The sequence below is a fragment of the Gopherus evgoodei genome, unplaced genomic scaffold (assembly GCF_007399415.2).
Source record: "Gopherus evgoodei ecotype Sinaloan lineage unplaced genomic scaffold, rGopEvg1_v1.p scaffold_57_arrow_ctg1, whole genome shotgun sequence".
Taxonomy (NCBI): domain Eukaryota; kingdom Metazoa; phylum Chordata; order Testudines; family Testudinidae; genus Gopherus; species Gopherus evgoodei.
Window position 1 is genome coordinate 68,292 of NW_022060078.1, and position 23,036 is coordinate 91,327.

General features: G+C 62.6%; 2 protein-coding genes across 5 annotated transcripts in view; both read right to left on the bottom strand.

Annotated features, from left to right (window-relative positions):
• Positions 1–1,055: 1,055 nt before the first annotated feature.
• On the bottom strand, positions 1,056–23,030 carry CDK16 (cyclin dependent kinase 16). Of its 4 annotated transcripts, none has more exons than XM_030547197.1 (18): positions 22,938–23,030; positions 15,347–15,483; positions 13,555–13,680; positions 12,162–12,295; positions 11,894–12,019; positions 11,139–11,195; positions 10,763–10,877; positions 10,267–10,361; positions 10,129–10,191; positions 9,927–10,050; positions 9,079–9,199; positions 8,352–8,449; positions 7,177–7,282; positions 6,937–6,979; positions 6,685–6,775; positions 6,089–6,166; positions 5,630–5,679; positions 1,056–5,371 (listed from the first exon to the last, which is right to left on the bottom strand). In XM_030547197.1, exons 2-17 carry the CDS (start codon positions 15,462–15,464, stop codon positions 5,642–5,644), a joined length of 1,533 nt encoding a protein of 510 aa, XP_030403057.1. In that variant the 5' UTR covers positions 15,465–15,483; positions 22,938–23,030; the 3' UTR covers positions 1,056–5,371; positions 5,630–5,641. The 4 variants fall into 4 exon arrangements, with proteins under 4 accessions (XP_030403057.1, XP_030403055.1, XP_030403058.1 ...); XM_030547195.1 differs by having other exon boundaries at positions 15,347–15,486; XM_030547198.1 differs by lacking the exon at positions 13,555–13,680 and having other exon boundaries at positions 15,347–15,486.
• The window catches only part of LOC115643305 (RNA-binding protein 10-like), a 10,489-nt gene continuing 9,464 nt past the window's right edge, over positions 22,012–23,036 (bottom strand). The window contains exon 10 of the mRNA XM_030547184.1: positions 22,012–22,094. Coding sequence (XP_030403044.1) covers positions 22,012–22,094 — 83 coding nt within the window. The remainder of the gene's footprint in view (positions 22,095–23,036) is intronic.

The window sequence follows — 23,036 nt, forward strand, 5'->3', positions numbered from 1 at the left end:
CGACCCTGGGACCCCGCCCCCTCTGGCCATCACCGCCCCGAGGCCTCGCCTACCCGCTTCCGGTCGGCGCCATCTTGGGCGTGGCACACTTGCCAGGGACCCGCCAAGTTGGAAGCGGCTAAAGGAGGAGGGGCTCCCGCGGTTTTATTCCGCCATTTTGAGTGTGGCAGCCATGGTGTCAACCGGCCAGCCATATTGAGTGTGGTATGTACCGCCGGCAGCAAGGGAGCCAGGGTGCCCTTTGCCGCCATATTGGTTGTGGCAAAGAAGGTCGGCAGCAGAGACGCCATGTTTGGTGTGGCATAAAATAAAACAGCCCATGAGCGTATCAGGTCTGGTGGGTGGATCTTGTGGAGTGGGGGCTGGGATCCCAGACTCCTGGGTTCTCTCCCCGGCTCGGGGAGGGGAGGGGCTGGGAGCCAGGACGCCTGGGTTCTCTCCCTGGCTCTGGGAGGGGAGTGGGGGCTGGGATCCCAGACTCCTGGGTTCTCTCCCTGGCTCTGGGAGGGGAGTGGGGGCTGGGATCCCAGACTCCTGGGTTCTCTCCCCGGCTCGGGGAGGGGACTGGGGTTGGGGCTGGGAGCCAGGACTCCTGGGTTCTCTCCCTGGCTCCAGGAGGGGAGTGAGGGCTGGTGGTTAGAGCTGGGGGCTGAGAGGCAGGACTCCTGGGTTCTCTCCCCGGCTCGGGAGGGGAGTGGGGTTGGGGCTGGGAGCCAGGACTCCTGGGTTCTCTCCCCAGCTCTGGGAGAGGAGTGAGGGCTGGTGGTTAGAGCTGGGGGCTGAGAGGCAGGACTCCTGGGTTCTTGTCTCACATCTGGGTTTTTAAGAGCTTCCCGCACAGCATGGTGCCCATGGGCTCACAGGTGTGATACTGAGCTAGATGGGCCCAGGCTCTGATGGTGGGGGCCCGGGGAGCTACTGGGCAGTATGGGCCCATGGGTCGGATCCCAGGGGAGGGGGCCGATCGCTTGGATTCAGGAAGTGTGGGGGGGCATCCATAGTTAGGATCCACCGTCCCCTCCCACCATCTGCGGGGTGAATGAAGACATGAGATGCCTGGGTTCCATGGAGACTTTAATAATTTCCATACATTGAACGCAGCACAGTCTCTCACCCCAGACAGAAAACGAGGGAGCCCCTCGCAAATATTGATATGCATAGGCAGGTTAACCCTTTGCCTGCTGAGCCAAAGCCCCCTATCACAGACCCCACCCCCCACCCCCATCTACAGACCTGGGGAGGACATGGCTGGCAGGGGACGGGGCTGTGTACCTATTGAATCTACTATGGGCCAGTACAGGGCCCCCAAGGCATGGAAATCTAGTGCAGGGTCCCCCTTTCCATGCAGGGATCTACTATGGCATCCTCCTCTTCAATGCCCAGGGATCCTCAGGAATCCCCTCCTCTCCAAGATCCCTCCCTCCTGCACCTGTATGGATCTATTATGGGATCCCCTTCCTCTGCATGTAGGGATCCACTCTGAGATCCCTCCCTCCTCCCAGCAGGGATCTGGTCTTAACCCCCCTCCTCTCCAGCTAGGCTCCAGCCCTCCTACTCATGCAGGGATGTGATGTGGGATTCCCCCTTCATGCAGGATTCACGGCTGAGATCCCTCCCTCCTCTGTGCACAGAGATCCAGTTCCACACAGCAGAACCCACCACCTTCCAGGAATGGATCCCAGACCAAACCCAACCCCCTGGCACTGCCCCCACCACCTCCTGGCTACACTTCCCAAGCCCCAGCCCTTCCAGGTGCCCAGCAGAGAAAGGGTTAACACCGCCCCCACCAGGGACAACATCTTTAGCCTTATGGGTCAGAGCAGGGGGGCAGAGGTGAGGAACAGGGCCATTCTGATCCACGTGGAGAGCTGGCTACATCTCAGTGCTGGCCAAGCCCTTCTCGTGCAACGTTACATGTGGCCATTCCCCGCTGCCCCACTCCAGAGGTGGCTGCAGCTCAGCTGGGGGGGCATCGTCATTTTTATTACTATGGGTATGGCTCTTGCAGGGAAAGTCTTTCCATCCCACAAGCACTACATGCTGCATATAAAAAAGGCTAGATATGTACATATATACACGCGCATACACACAATAGAGACAGGTGGGGGGCACACTGCCTGGGGGATACAGAGACTGCCTTCAAACTGACACTCCCACAGCTGGGTTCAAATTCCCAGCCTTTACCCCTGAGTTAAGGACTTGGCCCCTTCAACTGCAGTTGATCCTTCCTAGCCACTCGGGGGGAGCGAGGAGCACACAGAGCCCTCTGGGTGGGACAGCCTGGCGGGGGTCCATCAGGGAGTGCGGGGGGGGGGGGCTGCAGGATCCAGCTGGAAGGGGACACAGGGTCCAATCCTGAGCAGTGTTGGACTGCAGCAGAGACAAGGAGGGATTTGCCTGAGTAACAAGTAAGGACAGAGTAATGGGTGAGTAGTGTTTGATTAAGGACTGAGAACCCACTAAGGGAAGACTGAGTAGGTGCTGGAAAGGGACCAAGTACCATTTGAGTAAGGAAGGAGTAACAAATCAACTAAGCCAAAGTCAGGGCTAGGTATGGACTGAGAAACATTTGATTCCAGAGTGAGTAAGGATACAATAACGTTTGAGTAAAAATAAGTACTATCTAAGGGGAAGACTAAGTAGGGACTGAGTAACATTTGAGAACTAATGGAGCAGTGTTTCAGTACGGACCAAGTAGTGTTTGAGTAAGGAGGTATTAACATTTTAGTAGGGTCAGATTACTCTTTGAGTAAGGACTGAACAACAACTAAGTTGAGACTGTAAGGATGGAGTCCTGTCTGGGTAAGGACCAAGTAACATTTGCAGTAGGGGTGAGTAACATTTAAGATAAGACTGAGTAGGGGCAGAGTAGCATTTGAGTAAGGACAGAGTAACAGCTAGGCTAAGACTAAGTAGGGGCTGAGTAGGGACTCACAGCTGAGTACAGGCAGGGTAACAAGAGTAGGGATGGAGTAAATACAGCGCAATGGCTGAGTAACATGTTCCACCTGTGTCACATTTAACTGAAGACTAAAGACTAAAAACTAAAACCAGACTAATTAGAGGTTGGAAAGCCCGAATATGAGTACACGCCCAGGCCTGGATGGGCCGTCTGGGCCAGCGGCTCCAATTCCAGCTGGTGTCGCTACCTCAGGAGCTCAGGCCATCCTGAGCTGAGTCAGCAAGAGCGTCCTGCTAGCCAGGGCGTTTGACCCTCACTGCTGCTCCAGCCCCTCCTCGTCCTCCCCACATATTTATGGCGAGTACAGCGGGGCCCACCTCAGCCTGAGCTGTCAGCTAACCTGCTCCCGGCCGTCCCAGCCGCCCTCACTGCGCCAGGCCCAGCCTGAGCTCTTCTTCCCGCAACACGGGTGGCCAGCGCTGGGCCCAGGCTCTGGCTCCGGTGGAAATCCCTTGCCAGCACCTGCCATTTGCACAGCTGTGGGGTCAGCGTCACCCTGCGAGCGTCCCACGCGCCCAGGTCTCTCTGGGAGCTCCCAGCTCATGGCCAAAATTCTTCCTAGTTCCCTCACTGTGGCCTAGTGAGTTTCATTTCTGTTACTCCAGATCATGCCGTGATACTTCAACCACCCTCTGGATTTATGGAGTAAGGAACAAGGAATGTGTGAGTGACCAGCTCAGGACGGAGTAAAGCTCAAGTAAGGATGGAGTAATGTTGGAATAAAGACTATGTCAGGGTTGAGCAGGGATAGGAGTAACAGGTAAACTCAGATGGGTAAGGGCTGAGTAACAGATGAGTAGGGCCTCAGTAACCACAGAATAATGTTAGGTAGGCCAAGTAACACCTGAGCATGGACCAAACACTGAGTAGAGAGTAACAGTCGAGTAGGGGCTGAGTTAGTAGTGAGAGGATGCAGAGTAACATCTGAGTAAGGACTAAGTAAAGACTAGGAATGGGAGTAAGGACTGAGCAGAGTCTGGGAAGTGACTGAGGAGGGGCTGAGTCAGGAGCATGCTAGGGGCTGACTACAGGCGAACAGTTGTGTAACAGCTGAGGAGGGACTGAGTAAGATCAAGGAGGGGCTGAGTGAGAGCTGAGTAACAATTGAGTAGGAGCCAAATAAGAGGCCAAGGGACTGTGTAAGATCTGACTATGGATTGAGTACGGGCCAAGTAAGAGCAGAGTAGGGGCCGAGTAACATTTGTGTAAGGACTGAGTAGGGAGTCAGGTAAGGGCTAAGTAATATGGGAGTACAGACAGTATCATGTGAGTAGGGACTGAGTAAGGGTCTGAGTAACATGGGAGTGGGGCAGAGTTACAAGGTAGTAGCAGGAGAGTGTCATGAGAATAGGGGTAGAGTAACATGAGTGGGGCAGAGTAAGGGCTGAGCAACTTGGGAGTATCAGCTGAGTAAGGGCTGAGTAACATGGAAGTAGGGCCAGAGTAAGGGCTAAGTAATGTAGGAGTACGGGCCGAGTAACATAGAAACGGCTAGACTAAGGACTGAGGAACAGGGGAGTGGGGGCAGAGTTAGGGCCGAGTACTGTAGGAGTAAGGGCTGGGAGAAAGTGAGCCCTGAGTACTAAGTGGGGAAGGGGAGCTGGCAGCCGCCCCACTGAACTCACTGGCGTCAGCCAGCGTTCACCCCACATGCTGACCCAGCAGGTCGTGGGGGCAGAGCTAAGCCCCGCAGAAAGGGGACATGTAAAGGGACTCCCTAGAGACGCATCGCTCGGATGTGGAGCGGTTGCAGACTGTCAGGGACCCCCCCGCACACACACTGCTGCAAAGGGACCTACCACAGCTGGGGTACCCCCCCCAACACATCTGCAACAGCAGCCCCTCCCCGCCCCCATTTCCCCCACATCTGGAAGACTTCTGTCCCCACAGCTCAGCAGGTGTGGGGGGCAGGAGAGGAGGATTTGGGGCAGGAGGCGAGTGACCACAGAATATAACCCCCTGGATCAATCCCCCTCCTCAACCTGGGGGGTACAGGAGGGGTTGCAGCCCCCTCCCCCACAGCAGGGCAGAATCAAACACATCTCCATGGAAACATAACTCCGAGGGGCTGTCCCCCAATGCCCATCCCTCCCAGTGGGGGGGAGGGGGCTATAGATTATTTCTCTATATTTATAATATTGCCTTGAAAAAATAAAACTTAAACAACATGGGTGGGGGGGCCATCTGCCGTCCAGCCGGCGCCGCCCCTCCCCCAGAAGGGGATCAAGGCCCCCCCGGCCGTGGGGCATGGTCCGAGTCCCGCCCCAAAGGCAGCGTCCAACCAAAGGGGCAGAGTCCCGGCTTGTGGGGGGGAGGGGCAGGTTAATGTCAGTCCAGCCCCCGCCCCTCCCGTCACTGTGGCTCGGCGGGGTCACAACAGTAAGCTGGGCCGTCCGTTCTGCCCATTCACTGTGGGAGGGAGCAAAGGGTTAGAGAGAGACAGTGCCCCCCCCACTGCTGCTGGGATTCCCCCCAGCCTGCCCTCCCCCCACGCCGCCCATCCTGGTACAGCGCCCGTGGGGTGGGCGTGTATTGGGGGTGATAAGGAGCAGGGTGCCCCATGTGCTCCCAGCTGGGGGGGAGGGGTCCAAGACAAGGAAGCCTGGGGGGGGTGATGGGGCTCCATGCTGAGAGCTGGAGGGGCCACGGGGGGGGGGGGGGGAGTACCTGACCCGAAGGCTAAAATTCAGTGTCCACTACCCGGAAGGCGGCACCCCCTGCAGGAGAGGAGAGAGCATTCACCGCGCAGCCGGGGGGGCAGGGCCAGGGGCTCCTCAAGGGGGAAGCTTCCCCCCCCATCCTGAGAGGGAAGGGCCCTAGCAGGGCTGCGGTGAAGGGTCCCAGCTGGGAGCAGGTTAGAGAACAGACCAGTGTTAGCAGCCAGCCCTGGAGGGCGCATTAGGTCGTGGGGGGGGGGGCTTGGGGAGCACGTCTGTGTGAGCAGAGGGATCAGCGGGGGGAGTTGTGGGCAGGGTCTCCCCTGAGTCGGGCAGGGTGGGGCTGTGGGAGGGGCTGTGGGGGGCCATGTCTCACCTGAGTCGGGCAGGGAGGGGCTGTGGGTGGGGCAGGGCAGGGCTAGGGGGCGATCGAGGGGACTGGGGGGAGCACGGGGGGGGCACATCTCACCTGAGTCGGGCAGGGAAGCTGAGCGCAGCCCCGTCTCCTTCTGTAACTGAATCTCTTTTAGTGCAAATATGGACGTGGCTATGGAGACACGAGGGGGGTCACGGGGGGGGCAGTTACAGCTCCCTACAGCCCTGCCCCCCACTCTGAATTCCCTCAGCTCCGCCCAAGTCTATACACCCCCAAACCAGCCCCCACCCAATTCCCTCTTTGCCCACTTCAGCACCACCCGACTCAGCCCCCTAGCCCTCCCACCTCCAGCCCCCCCACCTGAGCTGAGCCCCCCGCCCTGCCTGACTCATCCCCCCCCACCTCCAGCCCCCCAACCTGAGCCGAGCCCGCCTGCCCTCTCTCCACCTCGAGCCCTCCAACCTGAGCCAAGCACCCTGGCCCTGCCCGACTCAGTGCCCCCCCTCAATCTCCAGCCCCCAACCTGAGCTGAGCCCCTCGCCCTGCCTGACTCATCCCCCCCCACCTCCAGCCCCCCAACCTGAGCTGAGCGCCCTGGCCCTGCCCGACTCAGCCCCCCTCCCACACACACACCTCCAACCCCCCAACTTGAGCTGAGCCCCCCAGCCCCAGCCCCGTGGGTCACTTACTGTCCGGGAGCTTGGTGACACGCTCGCCCAGGCAGTGGAAGAAGAGGTGCCCCATGGCCTCAGCCGCTGACATCCGCTTCCGCCCCTCGAACTGTGGAGACATGCCCCCAGGGGGTGCGGTCAGAGGGATGGACACGCCAGCCCAGACCCTCCTCAATCCAGAACCACTCACCGCCCCCAAATCCCGCCCCCCTTATCCCATGCTATAAGCCAGTGTACCCCGGCCTCTCCCCACCCTTGCCAAGCTCTCACCTGCAGCAGTTTCCCCAGCAGGTCGGCTCCATCACTGTCCAGCCTACACGGGGGACATGGGAAATATCAGCTCTCCATGAACTCCCATAAACCCACAGTGGGATTTACACACACAGCCCGCACCCCCAGGGAGATCTAGCCCCCAAAGCCCTTCCCCCCCCAGCCCCCAGGCGGATCTGGCCCCCCAGCCATCACTCACAGCCCCCGGGACCCCCCACGTGCAGCAGTCCCAGGGCTGACCTGGGCGCGTGGTTGAGCAGGGCCTCAGGCCGGTACTTGGGGTAACTGTAGGATCGGAACTCCTCGTTGGACAGGATCCCTGGCCACGTCTCCTCGTTGGGGGTCCCTGGGTGAGGGACAAACAAGGTGAGGATCCGACAGGGCCCCATGAAGCCCCCAACCCACGCCTTGCAGCACTACGATGCCCCCACCCACACCCTGCAGTACAGCACCCCCTGCTGAGCTTCCTGCCCACCCCTGAACCACAGTGACCCCCACTGAACTCCCCATCACCCCCTGCAGCACAGTGACCCCCGCTGAGCCCCCACCCCACCTCCTGAAAAGGAGATGATGTGGGGATTTTCTCTTGTTATGTTGTATGCGAGTTTTATTGTTTTGCATGAATACTCTGTGTGCCTCAGTTTCCCTGCGTGCTGCACCAATGCCTAGGTGGCGCGAATAAGGGTGTGTGACTTTGGATAAGACCCTCGGGGGCAGGTGAGGCAGCTCCAGCTGCCTGCAGGTAGGCGATGGCCGATGTCCTTCGTAACCTGAGACCCAGGAAGGGGATGCGAACGGGGGTGTCTGAGGTGGGGTCGCTGGAAGCTGGTACTGTGCTTGTGGGGACTGAAAGTGGCGGGGGGAGTCCAGGGCATCTGGCCCAGGACTCCTCAAGATGGACTTGGCTGAAAGTCCCTGATTTCTGTGCTAACAAGCTCTGTTCTACACCGTGTTCCTGTCATTTAATGAACCTTCCCTGTTACCGGCCGGCTGAGAGTCTTGGCTGGCTGCGGAGTTGGGGGGCAAGGCCCTCTGGCTCCCCTAGGACCCTCCCCCAGGCAGACTCGCTGGGGGAAGCGCACGGGGGGACGGGGATGCTGAATGCTCCAGGGTCAGACCCAGGAAGGTGGAAGCTGTGGCAGCTTCTTGCCCTGGGATGGCCTGCTCCGAGAGAGGAGGCTCCCCCAGAGTCCTGGCTGGCTTTGTAGGGAGCAGCTCCAGAGCATCGCCCCAGGGACTCCATGGCGCCCCCCACCCACAGCATGACACCGCCTGCCAAGCCAGCACCCCACCCCCTGCAGCATGGCACCCTCTGACCATGCTCCCCGCAGCACAGCTCCCCCTGCGCAACCCAGGCCTGCCCCCCAATCGCCCCTGCTGACCCCCCAGTGTCCCCCACCGAGCGACCCCCTCACCAAGGATGCGGAAGATGAAGTGCAGTTGTTCCTCCACAGTGGAGCCAGGGAAGAGTGGGCGGCCCGTGGACATCTCGTAGAATATGCAGCCCACGCCCCTGGGGGAGAGGAGCTGGGGTCAGGGGGCCTAGAATTGGGGGGGGGGGTGTCTCTCTGGCACAGCCCCGCCCCCGTCCCCAGTTGCAGGGGCCACTCAGAGGCACAGCACCCTCGCCCCAGCACGACAGACGGCAAAACCACCCGAGCTGCAGGAGGGGACCTTCCCCCCGCCCGGGCTGGTGCATCCCCCCCACCCCTCGCCCCCAATCGCCTGCCTTCCCCTCCCCTGCCTGGGCTGGCACTTCCTGCACCAGGTGGTCTGAAGCTCCAGGACTGAGGCGAGGGGGGCAGTGTCGGTGTCACTGATCAGACCCAGCTGGACACAGCAGGGTGGGAGGCTGGGAGCTCCGTGGGAGAGGGGGCAGCACTTTGGGTGTGGAGTCCCAGGGGTCCCCGCGTGGTGAGAGAGCAGGAGAGGCCGGGCTCAGATAAGGGAGCTGGACGGGGGGCATGAGGAGAGGAAGGGATAGGAGGGAGGCAGAGGACCAGTATGGGCTGGGAGGAGAAGGGGGTCGGGGTCAGGTGGGGGGCAGGTCCCAAGGCGGGCAGGGGATGGAGGGGCAGGGCGGGGTCACTCCACCAGCAGCCATGGCACCCCCAGGCCCAGCCCGCAGCGCCCCCAGCTCACCACATGTCGATCTGCGTGGAGTACTCGGTGGAGCCCAGCAGGATGTCGGGGGGCCGGTACCAGAGCGTCACCACTTCGTTGGAGTACGTCTTGGTGGGGATGGACTTGGCCCGCGCTAGACCTGGCACAGAGAGAGGGGGATGGCACTGGTGGGAGGGCACTGGGGGTTCCGGGGGGCTGACCGAAGTCAGCCAGCTTGAGCTCACCCCGCTCACTGCTGAGCAGGTTCTGGGGGCCGGGGTGGGGGTTTGGGGGTTCAGGAGAGCTTGTGGGGTTTGGGGTCCCTGGGGGTTCAGGGGGGCTCACCAAAGTCGGCCAGCTTGAGCTCGCCCCACTTGTGGCTGAGCAGGTTCTGGGGGGCTGCGTCGGGGTTTGGGAGTCCAGGGGGCTCACCGAAGTCGGCCAGCTTGAGCTCGCCCCACTCGTGGCTGAGCAGGTTCTGGGGGGCGGGGTGGGGGTTTGGAGTTTCGGGGGGCCCTGGTGGGTTCCAGGGGGCTCACCGAAGTCAGCCAGCTTGAGCTCGCCCCGCTCGTGGCTAAGCAGGTTCTGGGGGGCTGCGTGGGGGTTTGGGGGTCCAGGGGGCTCACCGAAGTCGGCCAGCTTGAGCTCGCCCCACTCGTGGCTGAGCAGGTTCTGGGGGGCTGCGTGGGGGTTTGGGGGTACAGGGGGCTCACTGAAGTCGGACAGCTTGAGCTCGCCCCGCTCGTGGCTGAGCAGGTTCTGGGGGGCTGCGTGGGGGTTTGGGAGTCCAGGGGGCTCACCAAAGTCGGCCAGCTTGAGCTCACCCCGCTCGTGGCTGAGCAGGTTCTGGTGGGCGGGGTGGGGGTTTGGGGGTCCAGGGGGCTCACCGAAGTCGGCCAGCTTGAGCTCGCCCCGCTCGTTGATAAGCAGGTTCTGCGGTTTGAGGTCGCGGTGCAGCACCTTCTGGCGGTGGCAGTACGCCAGGCCCCGCAGCAGCTGGAAGAGGAAGAGCTGGGGGGGGATGGAGAGGCGCCGTCAGCCTGGCCCTGGGGGGGCCCCGGGAGCCCCCCCAGCCCCGCCCGCGCTCACCTTGACGTTGTGCATGTTGATGAGGTTGCCGCAGTCGTCCAGATATTGCTTCAGGTCCTTGTCCTGCGGGGGCAGGGCAGGGTTAGCGCCACCCGGACGCCGGGGTCCCAGCGAGCTGGCCCCCAGCCCCCCACTCACCAGGTACTCGAAGACCAGGGTCAGCGACTTCTCCGTGTGGATGATGTCATGCAGGGTGACGATGTTGGCGTGTTTCAGGTCCTTCAGCAGGGACACTGGAGGGGAGGGGAGGCGAGTGAATCCCGGCCCCCCAGCCCCCTAGCATGCTCGCCCCCAGCACCCCCAGCCTGCACCCCTGGCACCCCCAGCATCTCCAGCCCACCCCTCCAGCCTGCTCCCCCTAGCACCGCCCAGCCACCTAGTATCTCCGGCCTGCCTACCAGCCCGCTCCTCGGCCCACAACCCCCCAGCCTGCCCGCTGGTGCCCCCAACCTCCAGCCTGCCCCCTCGGCACCCCACAGCCTGCCTCCCCAGCACCCCTGAAGCTACCCCCTAGACTGTCCCCCAGCCTGCCCCCTTGACACCCCCACAGCCTTCCCCGCCCAGCATCTCCAGCCTGCCCCCCGGCACCCCCAAGCACCTAGGGCCCACCTCCCAGCCGGCCCCCCGCAGATACCTTCCCGGATGGCCGTGCAGGGCGCCCCCTCCTCGTGCTCCAGGCGAATTTCCTTCAGTGCCACCAGGTTGTCTGTCAGTTTGCTCTTGCCCTTATAGACGGTGGCGTACGTCCCCTGGGGGGCAGCGATGGGGGGGGGAGGTCACAGCTGGGGGCCCCTCCTGCCCCATCCCTCAACCAGCCACTCACCCTCCTTCCCTGGCCCATGACCCCCACCCCAGGGTGCCCCCAGTCCCGCCCCATCACCCACAGTCCCCTCCCCAGCCCCATGGCCCCTCTCCTGGCCCCTCCCTCTAATCTCATGCCCTGTCTTGGACCTGGGATGTGGGGCATTAGGATCTCCCCCTCCCCCCGCTCCCTGGGGCCCAGCTCCCACCTCTCCCAGTTTGTCCAGCTTCACGTAGGTTTCCAGCTTCCCGAAGCCGATCTCAGACTGTGGACGAAAGACCGGCCGTGAGACGCCCGCCGTGAGTGGGGGGGAACCCAGGGGGTGGGCCAGGGCCGTCGCAGGGGCCAGCGGGGCGCTGTGGGGCAGGGGACCCATGGGGCAGGCCAGGGCCATGGCAGGGGGCAGCGGGGCAGGCCGGGGCGGGAGCCAGTGGGGACCCATGGGGCTGGCTGGGGCCAGCGGGGCGCTGTGGGGCAGGGGACCCATGGGGCAGGCCGGGGCCATGGCAGGGGGCAGCGGGGCAGGCCGGGGCGGGAGCCAGTGGGGACCCATGGGGCTCGCTGGGGCCAGCGGGGCGCCGTAGGGGCAGGCCAGGGCCGGGGCCAGCGGGGACCCATGGGGCAGGCCGGGGCGGGAGCCAGCGGGGCGCTGTAGGGCAGGGGCCAGTGGGGACCCATGGGGCTGGCTGGGGCCAGCGGGGCGCATGGGGCAGGGGAACTCGTGGGGCGGAGCAGGCCAGGGCCGGAGCCAGCAGGGCACCGTGGGGCTGGCCAGGGCCAATGGGGCGCCGTGGGGCAGGGGAACCCGTGGGGCAGGCCAGGGCCGGGGCCAGCAGTGCGCTGTGGGGCAGGGGAACCCGTGGGGCAGGCCAGGGCTGGGGCCAGCGGGGCGCCGTGGGGCAGGGGAAACCGTGGGGCAGGCCAGGGCCGGGGCCAGCGGGGCGCCGTGGGGCAGGCTCTCACCAGCGAGACGCGGCGCAGGCGCCGGCTGAGGGGCTGCTCGAACAAGGGGCTGTTCAGCGCCAGCTTCTCCAGGCAGCCCTCAGGCAGGCGGATGTCGGCTGGCAGCGAGAGCCGCTTGTTGATGTCCTGGGGGGCGCAGGGACGGGGGTCACAGGCGCAGTCACAGACCCCCCTGCCCCTGCCCCCACCTTCACCCCCCTGCAGGCAGTGACCCTGTCCCTCCCCTCAGACCACCACCCCCCCGAGATCTCCCCCGGCCGCCCCCCACCTCGGAGGAGATCTTGCGGGCCGAGCTGTGGCGCATGCGGACGCGCACGGGGGACTGGACCTCATCGGACGAGGTGCCGGACGCCTGGTCGCTCTCCCCATCGGAGCCCATCTTCACGTCCTCCTGCACCATCTCTGGGGGGGCAGAGCGGGGGGGGGGGGCGTTACCAGGACGACAGACAGCACCCCCCAGCGGAGACCCCTGGCCAGCCACTGCCAGATACCCCCAGCCAGACCCCCAGGCAGCCCCCAAGCACACAGCACCCCCTCCTGCAGAGCCAGCCCATGCCACAGCGCCCCCTGTAGGATACTCCTCAGCCAGCCCTCGCCACAGCACCCCCTGCTGGATACCACCCCCGCCAGCCCTCACCACAGCACCCCCTGCTGGATACCACCCCCGGCCTCCACCAGCCCTCACCACAGCGCCCCCTGCTGGATATCCCTCAGCCATCCCTCACCACACCGCCCCCTGCTGGAAAGCCCCCTGCCAGCCCTCACCATAGCACCCTCTACTGGATACCCCCCCCCGGCCTCCGCCAGCCCTTGCCACAGCGCCCCATGCTGGATATCCCTCAGCCATCCCTCACCACACCGCCCCCTGCTGGAAAGCCCCCCGCCAGCCCTCACCATAGCACCCTCTGCTGGATACCGCCCCCGGCCTCCACCAGCCCTTGCCACAGCGCCCCCTGCTAGATACCCCCCCCGCCAGCCCTCGCCACAGCGCCCCCTGCTGGATACTCCCCAAAGCCCCCCCTTCCCCCCGCCGGAGACTTCCCCCCTCCTCCCCCAGCCAGCCCTCGTCACAGTGCCCCCTGCTGGAGACTCCCCTCTCCCCTTGCCACAACGCCTCCTACTGGAGACTTCCCCTTGCCTCCCCCAGCCAGCCCTCGCCACAGCACCCCCTGCTGGAGACTCCTTCCCCTCCCCAAGCCAGCCCTCGCCACAGCCTCCACCCTCCCAACGTTACCAGGCAGCCAGAGGCAGCACCCCCAGGCCGGCTCGGCGCACGTTGGCTGGCAAACTCTGAAAGCAGCTGGCTGGGAGGCCAGGGGCCAGTGCCCAGAGCTGGAACTCTGACAGCAACCCCCCCCGGGCCCCGCCCGTGTCCTGCCAGCCCAGCTCAGCCACCCACGTAATCAAACACAAACTACAGCCACTGAAAAGGGGAGAGGCTGGTTACCTCCGACGCCACCATTACAGCCTACAAGTCCCCCCCGGCTCTGACCACTAGACCCCACTGCACTCTCAGAGCCAGGGAGAGAACCCAGGAGTCCTGGCTCCCAGCCCCCTCCACCCTCTAACCCCCATTCCCCTTTCCAAGCTGTGGTCTGCTCCGCAGAAGGAGGGCTGGCTCGGGGGGGACCCTGGGGTCTGCACTGCCCCTCCATAGTCACCTAGTCGGCTGGCACGGGCGAGGTGGGCGCTCAGGCTGCGGGTCATGCCCAGGCGCGGCCGGCGCTGCAGGAAGGAATAGACGCTGCGCGAGGCGCCCCAGGGACGCCCGCTCTTCCCCGCCAGGCCTGGGGGGCACGAGACATAGGGCGCAGGGGAGCCCAGCCCACAAGGAGAAAAAGATTCGAGGAGGGGGGCAATCACACACCCAGGGGAGAGGATGTGGGGGTTGGGTTGGAGGGACCACACAGATAGGGGAGTAGATTGGAGGGTAGATTGGGGGAATCATGCAGCCCAGAGGACGGGGGGCAGATGGGGAGTTGTCACACAGCCGGGGGGGGGGGGGGAAGAGTGTGGAGAAGTCACACAGCCAGAGGCGGGGTGCGTGGAGGCAGGGAGAAGGTCACACAGCCAGAGGCGGGGTGCGTGGAGGCGGGGAGAAGGTCACACAGCCGTGTGGGGGTGGGGAGATCACACAGCCGGTGGCGGTTGCATTGTGGGGATGGGGGGAGGTCACACAGCCGGTGGGGGTGGGAAGAGGTCACACAGCCAGAAGGGAGGACGACAGGGAGGGGGGCCAGAAATTAAACACAAACAAAAAAAGAAAAGAAAAAGAAAATGAAGAAACAAAAATACAACAGAACAGAAACAAAATCCAGGACCCCTGCGTAGGGGGCACAGACCAGCCAGGGGGGACGTACCCGTGGGAGGGCCATGGACACTCCCGCGCCTGAGGGGCTCAGATTACCAGAGCACTGGGGTCCAACCATCCCCATTCCTGCACTCAGCCGCCCCCTCCCCCCAAATCCCAACCCCCCCAATAAACCCTGGAAAGCATCAGTAATGCCCCCTGCATCCTGGCTCCAACCCCCACCCCGCTCTAACCCTTAGACCCTATTCCCCTCCTGGTGCAGCAGAGACAACCCAGTAGTTCTGGCTCCCAGCCCCCGCTACTTTAACCACTAGAACCCACTCCCCTCCCAGAGACGGGAGAGAACCCTGGAGTCCTGGTTCCCAGCGCCCCCCCACTCTAACCACTAGAACCCACTCCCCTTCTGGAGCTGAGGAGAGAACCCAGGAGTCTGGGTCCCCTGCCCAAACTGCCTCAAACACCCCCATCTGGGGCTTTGGTTCAGTCCAATGGAAGTGGAACCTTGCTGTCACACCCCTTCAGCTGTAGTGAGATGGTATGTTCCACCTGGCCATTGGCCACCTCTAGGGAGCCAGCCAATCGTTGCTCAGCTTGGTGCCTAGGCTGGTTCCCAAACGGACCACCAGCAATGAAGAAGGTGGGGTGAGGAGGGAAGGGGAGGCAGCCTTTAAAGGGACAGCTATGCCCAGAGACCACCACACAGGCACAGCCAGGGAGGCTTTAAAGGGGCAGCCACATCCCCAGATCCTTTAGGGGGTCCATCCTATGGACACTTTAAAGGGGCCATAACACCCACAGGGAATCTTAAAAGACAGCCATACCCAGGTAACACCTTAAAGGGGTGGCTATGACTGCAGAAAGCCTTAAAGGGGTGGCCTTGTGCACAGATCCCTTTAAGGAACCGTCTTGTAAGTGGAACACCTTAAAGGGGCGGTTACACCCAGAGAACACCTTAAAGGGGTGGCCAAGCAACTCAAATGTCTTAAAGGTGCAGTCACAGCAAGAGCCAGCTTAAAGGGAAGGTCTCAGTCCGGATCCCATCCATGCCCAGCACAAAAAGGTCCCATGGGAAGGTGCCGGAGTAGGCGGAGCTGCCCCAGGCACCAGGGTCCGGGGCAGGCCCAGCTGGGGGAGTGGCTCACCAGTGTCACTGCTGTTGTTCTCCTCGACGTTGATCTGCTCATTGAGGTTCTTCTCGGCTGTCCGGCTCCCCCGCAGGGTCATTGAGAGCTGCCTCTTGATCTTCTTCATCCGATCCATGGTGGGGCCAGGGGGGGGGCTGCTGCACGGAGGGGAAAGGACACCACAGGCTGAAACACCAGATCAGGTACACAGGGAGGGATCCCCTGGCGCTGGGATGCAGCCACCTCTGGTGTGGGACAGATGGGGAACAGCCGCACATAATGCCGCACAGGGACTGCTCTCCCAGCACTGAGATGCAACCACCTCTAGAGCAGGGCAGCTGGGGAACAGCTGCACATAACACTGCACAAGGAGGGCTGCCCTGGTGCTGAGATGCAGCCATTGCTGGGGCAGGGCAGCTAAGGAAAAACTCTAGGGGAAAGAGTCCAAAGAAATGTACTAATAACGAACCCCCTACTCCACTCCCCGGCTAAGGACTATGCCAAGCAGAGGTAGGTCAGGGCAGGGGCTATGCATGGTGTCGATGCTCCCACTCCAGCATGTGTCTCACATTACGCCCCGGGAATGTACAACCCAGACGGATTAGTCACCCTGCAGCATGGCTAGCCAGCCAGTGCCCCTACATCAAACCCAGCAGTCAGCTGGCCTGGTGCCCCCCCAGATCAGACCCCACAAGTCAACCAGCCAGTGCCCCCTGATCAGCCCCACAGGCCAGCCAACATGGTGCCCCCCTGCATCAGACCCATGGACCATAGGGAACACATGGGGGTGGGGTTGGGCCCATGTCTCACTCAAAGGGTCAGCTGCAGGGGGACTCAGGGTGTGGCCCTGGACAGGAAGGGGGCACAGTAGCTGATGGGTGGAAGGACTGAAATGCTGCCCCATTATGACTGAAGACTGGTGATGACTCACAGGCAATTTGATGTTCCCCTGGCATGTTTGAACAGCTGACTCTGGGAGGAGCTTGGGGCATGTGGCAGGAGCCAGGGTTAGTGGGTGGGGCTTGGGATTCTGGGAGGAGCCTGTGTGAGAAGGGATCTTGGGGGAGGAGCTTGAACATGGGGAGGCTTGTGGGAGGAGCCTGTTGGAGAGGGAGTGGCTTGGGGTTTCTGGAAGGAGTCTGTACAGCGGCAAGGCCTTGGATTTGTGGGAGGAGCCTGTTACAGTGGGAGGGGCATGTTGGCAGAGATTGTCAAAGGGAGGGGACGGTGGGTGGAGACAGAGTGGAAGGAGCCTATGTGAGTGGGAGGGCCTTGGGGTTGTGGGACGAGCCTGGAGAAGCAGCAGAGGGTTGGGGGAGCTTGCAGCGTGGGGAATGGTGGCAGGGGGCCGGCTCCCAGCAGCTGGATGCCCCCACGATGATGGTGAATTAGCAAAGTGTACCCACTGCCATCAGTAGGCTTCAGGAGTAACGCCCAGCTGTAACACCGCAGGCAGTTCACATCCCTCTGATTGGCTAGGGCTGGAGCAATCCCCACAGCCTCCAACCGCCACTCCGGTGTGAGTACATGACAGAAGGATACACAATGGTGGGTGGAAGCACAGGATGGCAATAGCCAATCAGGGGGCTGCAGGGTGTGGGACTGGGCAGGGGGACTCTCCCTGGGCAGTCAGTGCCAGGCACTGGGGGCACCATGCTGTGTAGGGCAGGGTGGATAGCAGGACACACTCTCCCATGGTAGGCAGGACTGGGCACTGGGGGCTGGGAGACTGGGCAGGGGGACTCTCCCCAGGTAGTCAGTGCCAGGTGCTGGGGGCACAGTGCCATGTGGGGCAGGGTGTGTAGCAGGGCACATTCTCCCATGGCAGGCAGGACTGGGCACTGGGGGCAGAGGGCTGGGAAGGGGGCTAGGGGACTGGGCAGGGGGACTCTCCCCAGGCAGTCAGTGCCAGGCGCTGGGGGGCACCTTGCTGTGTGGGGCAGGGCGGGTAGCAGGGCACACTCTCCTGTGGTAGGCAGGACTGGGCACTGGGGGCAGAGGGCTGGGCAGGGGGACTCTCCCCAGGCAGTCAGTGCCAGGCGCTGGGGGGCACCTTGCTGTGTGGGGCAAGGCGGGTAGCAGGGCACACTCTCCTGTGGTAGGCAGGACTAGGCACTGGCAGCAGGAGGACTCTCCCTAGGTAGTCAGTGCCAGGTGCTGGGGGCATGGTGCCATGTGGGGCAGGGTGGGTAGCAGGGCACACTCTCCCATGGCAGGCAGGACTGGGCGCTGAGGGGGTGCTGTGGAGAGCAGGGCAGGGGGTGCTGTCAGAGCTGGCTCCACTGGGGGGCAACTCAGGCTGCCTGCTCCCCCTTCCTTCACCCGACGGAAGCATCTGCAGAATCCTCTTGGCTTGAGCTGTCTGCCAGGAGCCAGGGCACAGATCCAGCCCCATGCAGCCCTGCTCCCCAGCACACAGGGCACCTACGGCACGGGCTTGTGCCATGCCAAGCCCAACCCCGGGCTAATGCAGCACCTGGCAGCTCACTTGTCCTGGCAGGGAATGGGATCTAGCTATTAGAGCTGGGGTAGAGGGGCTGGGAGCCAGGACTCCTGGGTTCTCTCCCTGGCTCTGCGATGGGAGTGGGGTCTACCCATCACTGTACTTTTGGGGGGGGGGGGGGACTCTGAGGTGGACCTGAGTAAGCAGCAGCCTCTGTCCCCTCCAGGGGCACCAGCTCTCATCAGGCACGGTGAGGAGCTGGGTCTACATACCCCCTCCCTCAAGGGCTCTGGATCTCCACAGGAGCCCTGTGCGCAGGGCCGAGGGTGGGCTCAGCCCTGGATCCGGGCAGGGGAAATACCAGAGCCTGGCTCAGCCAAGAGGCTCACCAAGGTTCCCCGCCCTTATTCTCATCCCCGATCCGCCTTGGCCACCAAACCCCAGTTCTGGGAGTCGGACACCAGCCTTCCCCTCGGGCCCCCACTGCTCGCACCAGCGAAAGATCACCTCCAGCACCCAGAAAGGACTCAAGGGGGTGGCACGGCTGGCGGGAGGGGAGTTTGACTGAGCTGGCTTCCCCCGCATGCCCCCTACTCCCGCCCTGCACTTCTTGCTAGCCCGGCCCTGGCTCCCTCCCGCCCTGTGCCCCCCATTCCCACCCAGCACCTCCTGCTAGCCCGGCCCTGGCTCCCTCCTCTCCCCCAGTACCCCCTACTCCCTCCCGGCACCCCCTGCTAGCCCAGCCCTGGCTCCCTCCCCCCACGCGTGCCTCCATTCCAGCCCAGCACCTCCTGCTAGCCCGGCTCTGGCTCCCTCCACCCCCCCAGCGCCCCTCACTCCCTCCCCACACCCCCGGCTCCCTCCCGCCCTGTGCCCCACATTCCCACCCAGCACATCCTGCTAGCCCAGCCCTGGCTCCCTTCACCCCCCCAGTCCCCCCCACTCCCTCCCCACACCCCCTGCTAGCCCGGCCCTGGCTCCCCCCCCCCATGCCCTCCATTCCTTCCCCGCACCCCCTGCTAGTCCAGCCCTGGCTCCCTCCCACCCTGTGCCCTCCATTCCCGCCCAGCACCTCCTGCTAGCCCGGCTCTGGCTCCCTCCACCCCCCAGCGCCCCTCACTCCCCCCTCGCACCCCCTGCTAGCCCAGCACTGGCTCCCCCCTCTCCCAGTGCTCTCCATTCCCACCCCGCACCCCCTGCTAGCCCAGCCCTGGCTCCCTCCCCCCTACTCTCGCCCCACACCCCCTGCTAGCCCGGCCCTGGGCTCCCCCTCCCAGCTGTGCTCTGGGGGCATGTCCAGTGGGTCAGTGGACCAATCCAAGGAGCGTCTGTCTCCACAATCACTCCCCCCGGGGAAAGGCCAGAGATGCAGGGTGCAGGAATCCTACCAGCCAGCCAGAGGGAGGAGGCCGCAGCTACAACCACCATGGGGAGGGGGGGAGGCCTGGGGAGCGACTCACTGAGCTATTAATACCTCCTGGGACCAACTGACCTACCATGGGGGGCGGAGCCCGGGGCAGCAGCGGGGGGGCGGGAGGCATGCAGGGAGAGAGCTGCCCCCCCGACACCCCAGCACGATGCCCTGGACCAGCCCCTGGGAGCCCCATGCCTCCAGCCCCCCCATTCCCACCACCCAAATACCTCTGAACCCTTCAAGACCCCCAGCCCTCGTCCATCTGACCCCTCAGCCCCCGAAGTCCCACCCCCCATAAGATACCATCCATCCTCTAGACACCCCTGGCCCTGACCCCCACCCTGAGAGCCCCATCTCCTGAGACCACCACCCCCCCGTGAAGATCTTCCCCCACCCCTCTCACACCTCCTTCCTTCAGCCCACAGACCCAGCCCGACCCCCTCCCCCCAAACACCCACCACTCAGATCCCCTGGCTCAGACCCTGTCCCCAGTCCTGAACCCTCCCACCACCACCACCACCCTACACCCCTCCAGCCACAGAGCCCCTTCCCCTGCCCAGCAACACATGGGGCACTGGAACCAGTGCCGACTGCCAGGGGAGAGCGCCCCACTCCCTGCAGAACCAGGGGACAGGGAGCCAGGACTCCCGAGTTCTCTCCCTGGCTCTGTGGGGGAGTGGGGTCCAGTGGTTACAGCCAGGGGGAGAGAGCTCCCAGCAGCTGGCACCAGGTCCCACACCTCCCCAGCTCTCTGCCCGAGAGGGGCCACCCCAGGGCTGCGGCAGGGTCAGAGTCGGTCCATCTGAGGCGAGCACCGGGGCTCAGTCAGGCCACAGCCAGCCCTTCCAAGGGGCAAGGACAGAAGCCCCCCAACTCCCAGACTGATCTGCTTTGAAAGGCTAATCTGCCAGGCCGCTGGGTCCCCCCACAAGACACCAGCCAAGGCGGGGTCCCCGGATCTGCCTGCCCCTTCGCCCAGGGGACCCTGGATCTGCCCCCTCTCAGACACTCCCAGCTTGTGCAGTGAGCACCAACCACGGGACAAGAGCCCCCCCACTGCAGCCACCAACTGTGCCCCTCCCAGACCCTCACTGTCCCCCAGTGCACCCAGTCCCACATGGTGGGACCCTCTCCAAAAAGCATCAGCCACCACAGGCCCACAAGCCAGCCTGGGTCATCGCCCCCCCAACCCGCCCCACGCAGCTTGATATAGCCCCCTCAGTCAGCCCCCCCGGCCCGATCCAGCCCCATCATCCCCACACACACACAGTCCGATCCAGCCCCCCCATCAACCTCCCCACACATGCACAGCCTGATCCAGCCCCCCCATACGCACAGCCTGATCCAGCCCCCCCATCATCCCCTCCCATACACATAGCCCGGTCCACCCCCGCCCCCTGCCGCTCAGCCCCCACACTCAAAGTAACCACATGATTTAGATTTAACCCAGGCTGGGGCCTTTGCAGTGAACTAATCCTGTCTGGGGGAGACCTCAACTCCCAACCACCACCACTCTTATTCCCAGGAGTCAGGCACACACAGATGCAACCTTGTTCATGTCCCCCCCAGCACACGGGAGAAGGGGGTAAAGACAACCCCCTTGCTATCCACCCAGGATTCCTGCATTCACTCACTGAAGGGGAGAGCCAGAAATACACCCTAGGCATGGGGGTGGGGATGTCACACCCACCCCATCACTGCAGCGATCCACCCCACACCCCTCTCTGCCCCGCACAGGGGGAGCAACTCCCCCACCTGTCCCAACACATGCAAGAGTGGGAGCAATTCCCCCCTATCCGATTTAGCCTGACTGCACAGGGATCTGGTGAGTGGAGAGATCCCAGGGATCTCCCAGAATGGATTCCGGCAACCCATCTCTCACCCCCCATGCTGGGGGAAGACATGACAGGCCACCACCTCCCCCACTGTCCTGGATCTATTTCAGACACCTGATCCCCTCCCCACTGGATCCCCCAGGTAGATGACTGGTGGGAATCCCCCCAATGAGCAAGAAGAGAGTGCAGAGGGATCCACTGATGTTGCTGGGTTTGCAGTGAAGGGTCATAGTGGATCACAACTGGGGGAGCTCCCCAGACCAGCTAGAGAACATGGTGAGGGCTCATCCCAGATTATTCTCCCTCTTTGGAGACCAGGACTAGGTCTCAGAGGCAAACAGCCTCGGTGGATCCCTGCTGGGACAGAACCCATGAGAGGGGAGCAGAGAGAAAGATACCTAGAGTGACAATCCAGACTAGACACCTACAAAACAGGGCGCGCTGATCTCAGAAGAGAGAGTAGATCCCCAAACACTGAACAATAGAGAGAGGGATCTAGTAGGTGTAGTAACAACCCCAGGCAATCAGGGCGAAATAGATCACCAGACTAATAGAGTGATCCAGTTAGAGTCAATTGCCAGAGAATGTCACATGGGATCTGGGTGTGATGAAATCCCTGAGGGTCTGAATGGATTCCTAGCCCAAGATAAGTGAATAGATCTCCACAAGATGACAGGGGAGTTAAGTGTGTGAGGATCCCTGTAAGAGTTAGCATGGGAGGTAGATCCTTGCAGGGAGGTCAGGGTAGATTCTTGGGGATCACAAAATGATCCCCAGGCCAAGGGGTAGAACAGAGGAACCCAGTATGGGTAGATCCCAACATCAGAATGTAGATTCCTGAATGTCAAAAGTCACCATGGATCCCCCAGTCCATTAAGGGCTGGGATCCAAGTGATCCAGTATGAGTGTATCCCATGGGGATGATGACAGGTAGATCCCAGAGGTTGCAGTGGATCCCCCAGCCAATAAGGAAGGAGAAGATGAATCACTTTTAGGTGTACTTCATGAAGTAGATCACATAGGACAGCAAAAGTGGGTAGATCCTATGGTCAGAGATCACAGGGGATCCCAAGTCTAGCAGAGAATCCCATGTGAGTGGATCCCATAGGGTCAGAAGTTATTAGAGACCCCTAATGAATGGGGAAGAAGCAGAAGGGGCTCCAGCACATGCAGATCTGATATAGCCTGGATGGGTATATCCCATGGGTCACAGCAGATCCCCCAGCCCAATGAGGGAGAAGATGAATCCAGTGTGAGTTGATCCCATGGACCAAATGGTGGACACCAGGCACATAGTGGATCCCAGACCAACATGACAGAAAATGTGTGATCCAGTGGGTGCGAATCCCATGGTACCATGTGGGTGGATCACAGGGTCACAGTGGATTGCAGCCCAATACATCAGAAGATCCATGGGATCTAGTTGGCATCAATCCCATGGGGCTGCAGTGGGTGGATCCCAGGAGCCCAAGGGATCCCAGCCAGATGGGACAGAAGATCCATTGAATCCAGTGAGAGTTGATCCCATAGTACCAAGTGGGTGGGTCCCCAGGTCACAGTGGATCCCAGCCTGATGGGACAGAAGATTCCTGTGATCCAGTGGGTGACAATCCCATGGGGCTGCAGTGGGTGGATCCCATGGGTCCCAGTGGATCCCAACCGGATGGGACAGAAGATCCATGGGATCCAGTGTGTGTCAATCATGTAGGGTTGCACTTGGTGGATCCCAGGATCCCAACCGGATGGGACAGAAGATCCATGGGCTCCAGATAGAGTTGATCCCATGGGATCAAGTGGGGGGTCCCCAGGTCACGGTGGGTCTCAGCCTGATGGGACAGCAGATCCCCGGGATCCAGTGGGTGTCGATCCCGGGGTCCCAGTGGATCGCCAGGCCCCGCCCCACGGAGTGTCTCTTACCCTGGCTGCCGCTGCAGGGGGCTCAGCGCTGCTGCTGCGGGTCCCAGTAATCCTCAGCCATGGCCGCCGGTCGGCCGCCCGGGGCTCGGCTCCCCTCAG

Excerpts from the sequence above, each read along its gene's own strand:
- CDK16 (XM_030547197.1), bottom strand. The coding sequence starts at position 15,464 with ATGGATCGGATGAAGAAGATCAAGAGGCAGCTCTCAATGACCCTGCGG. Across the intron at positions 11,196-11,893 it reads GCCTGCGCCGCGTCTCGCTG|TCTGAGATCGGCTTCGGGAA; the intron begins GTGAGAGCCTGC and ends TTTCGTCCACAG. Across the intron at positions 9,200-9,926 it reads GCTCAAGCTGGCCGACTTCG|GTCTAGCGCGGGCCAAGTCC; the intron begins GTGAGCCCCCTG and ends TCTCTGTGCCAG.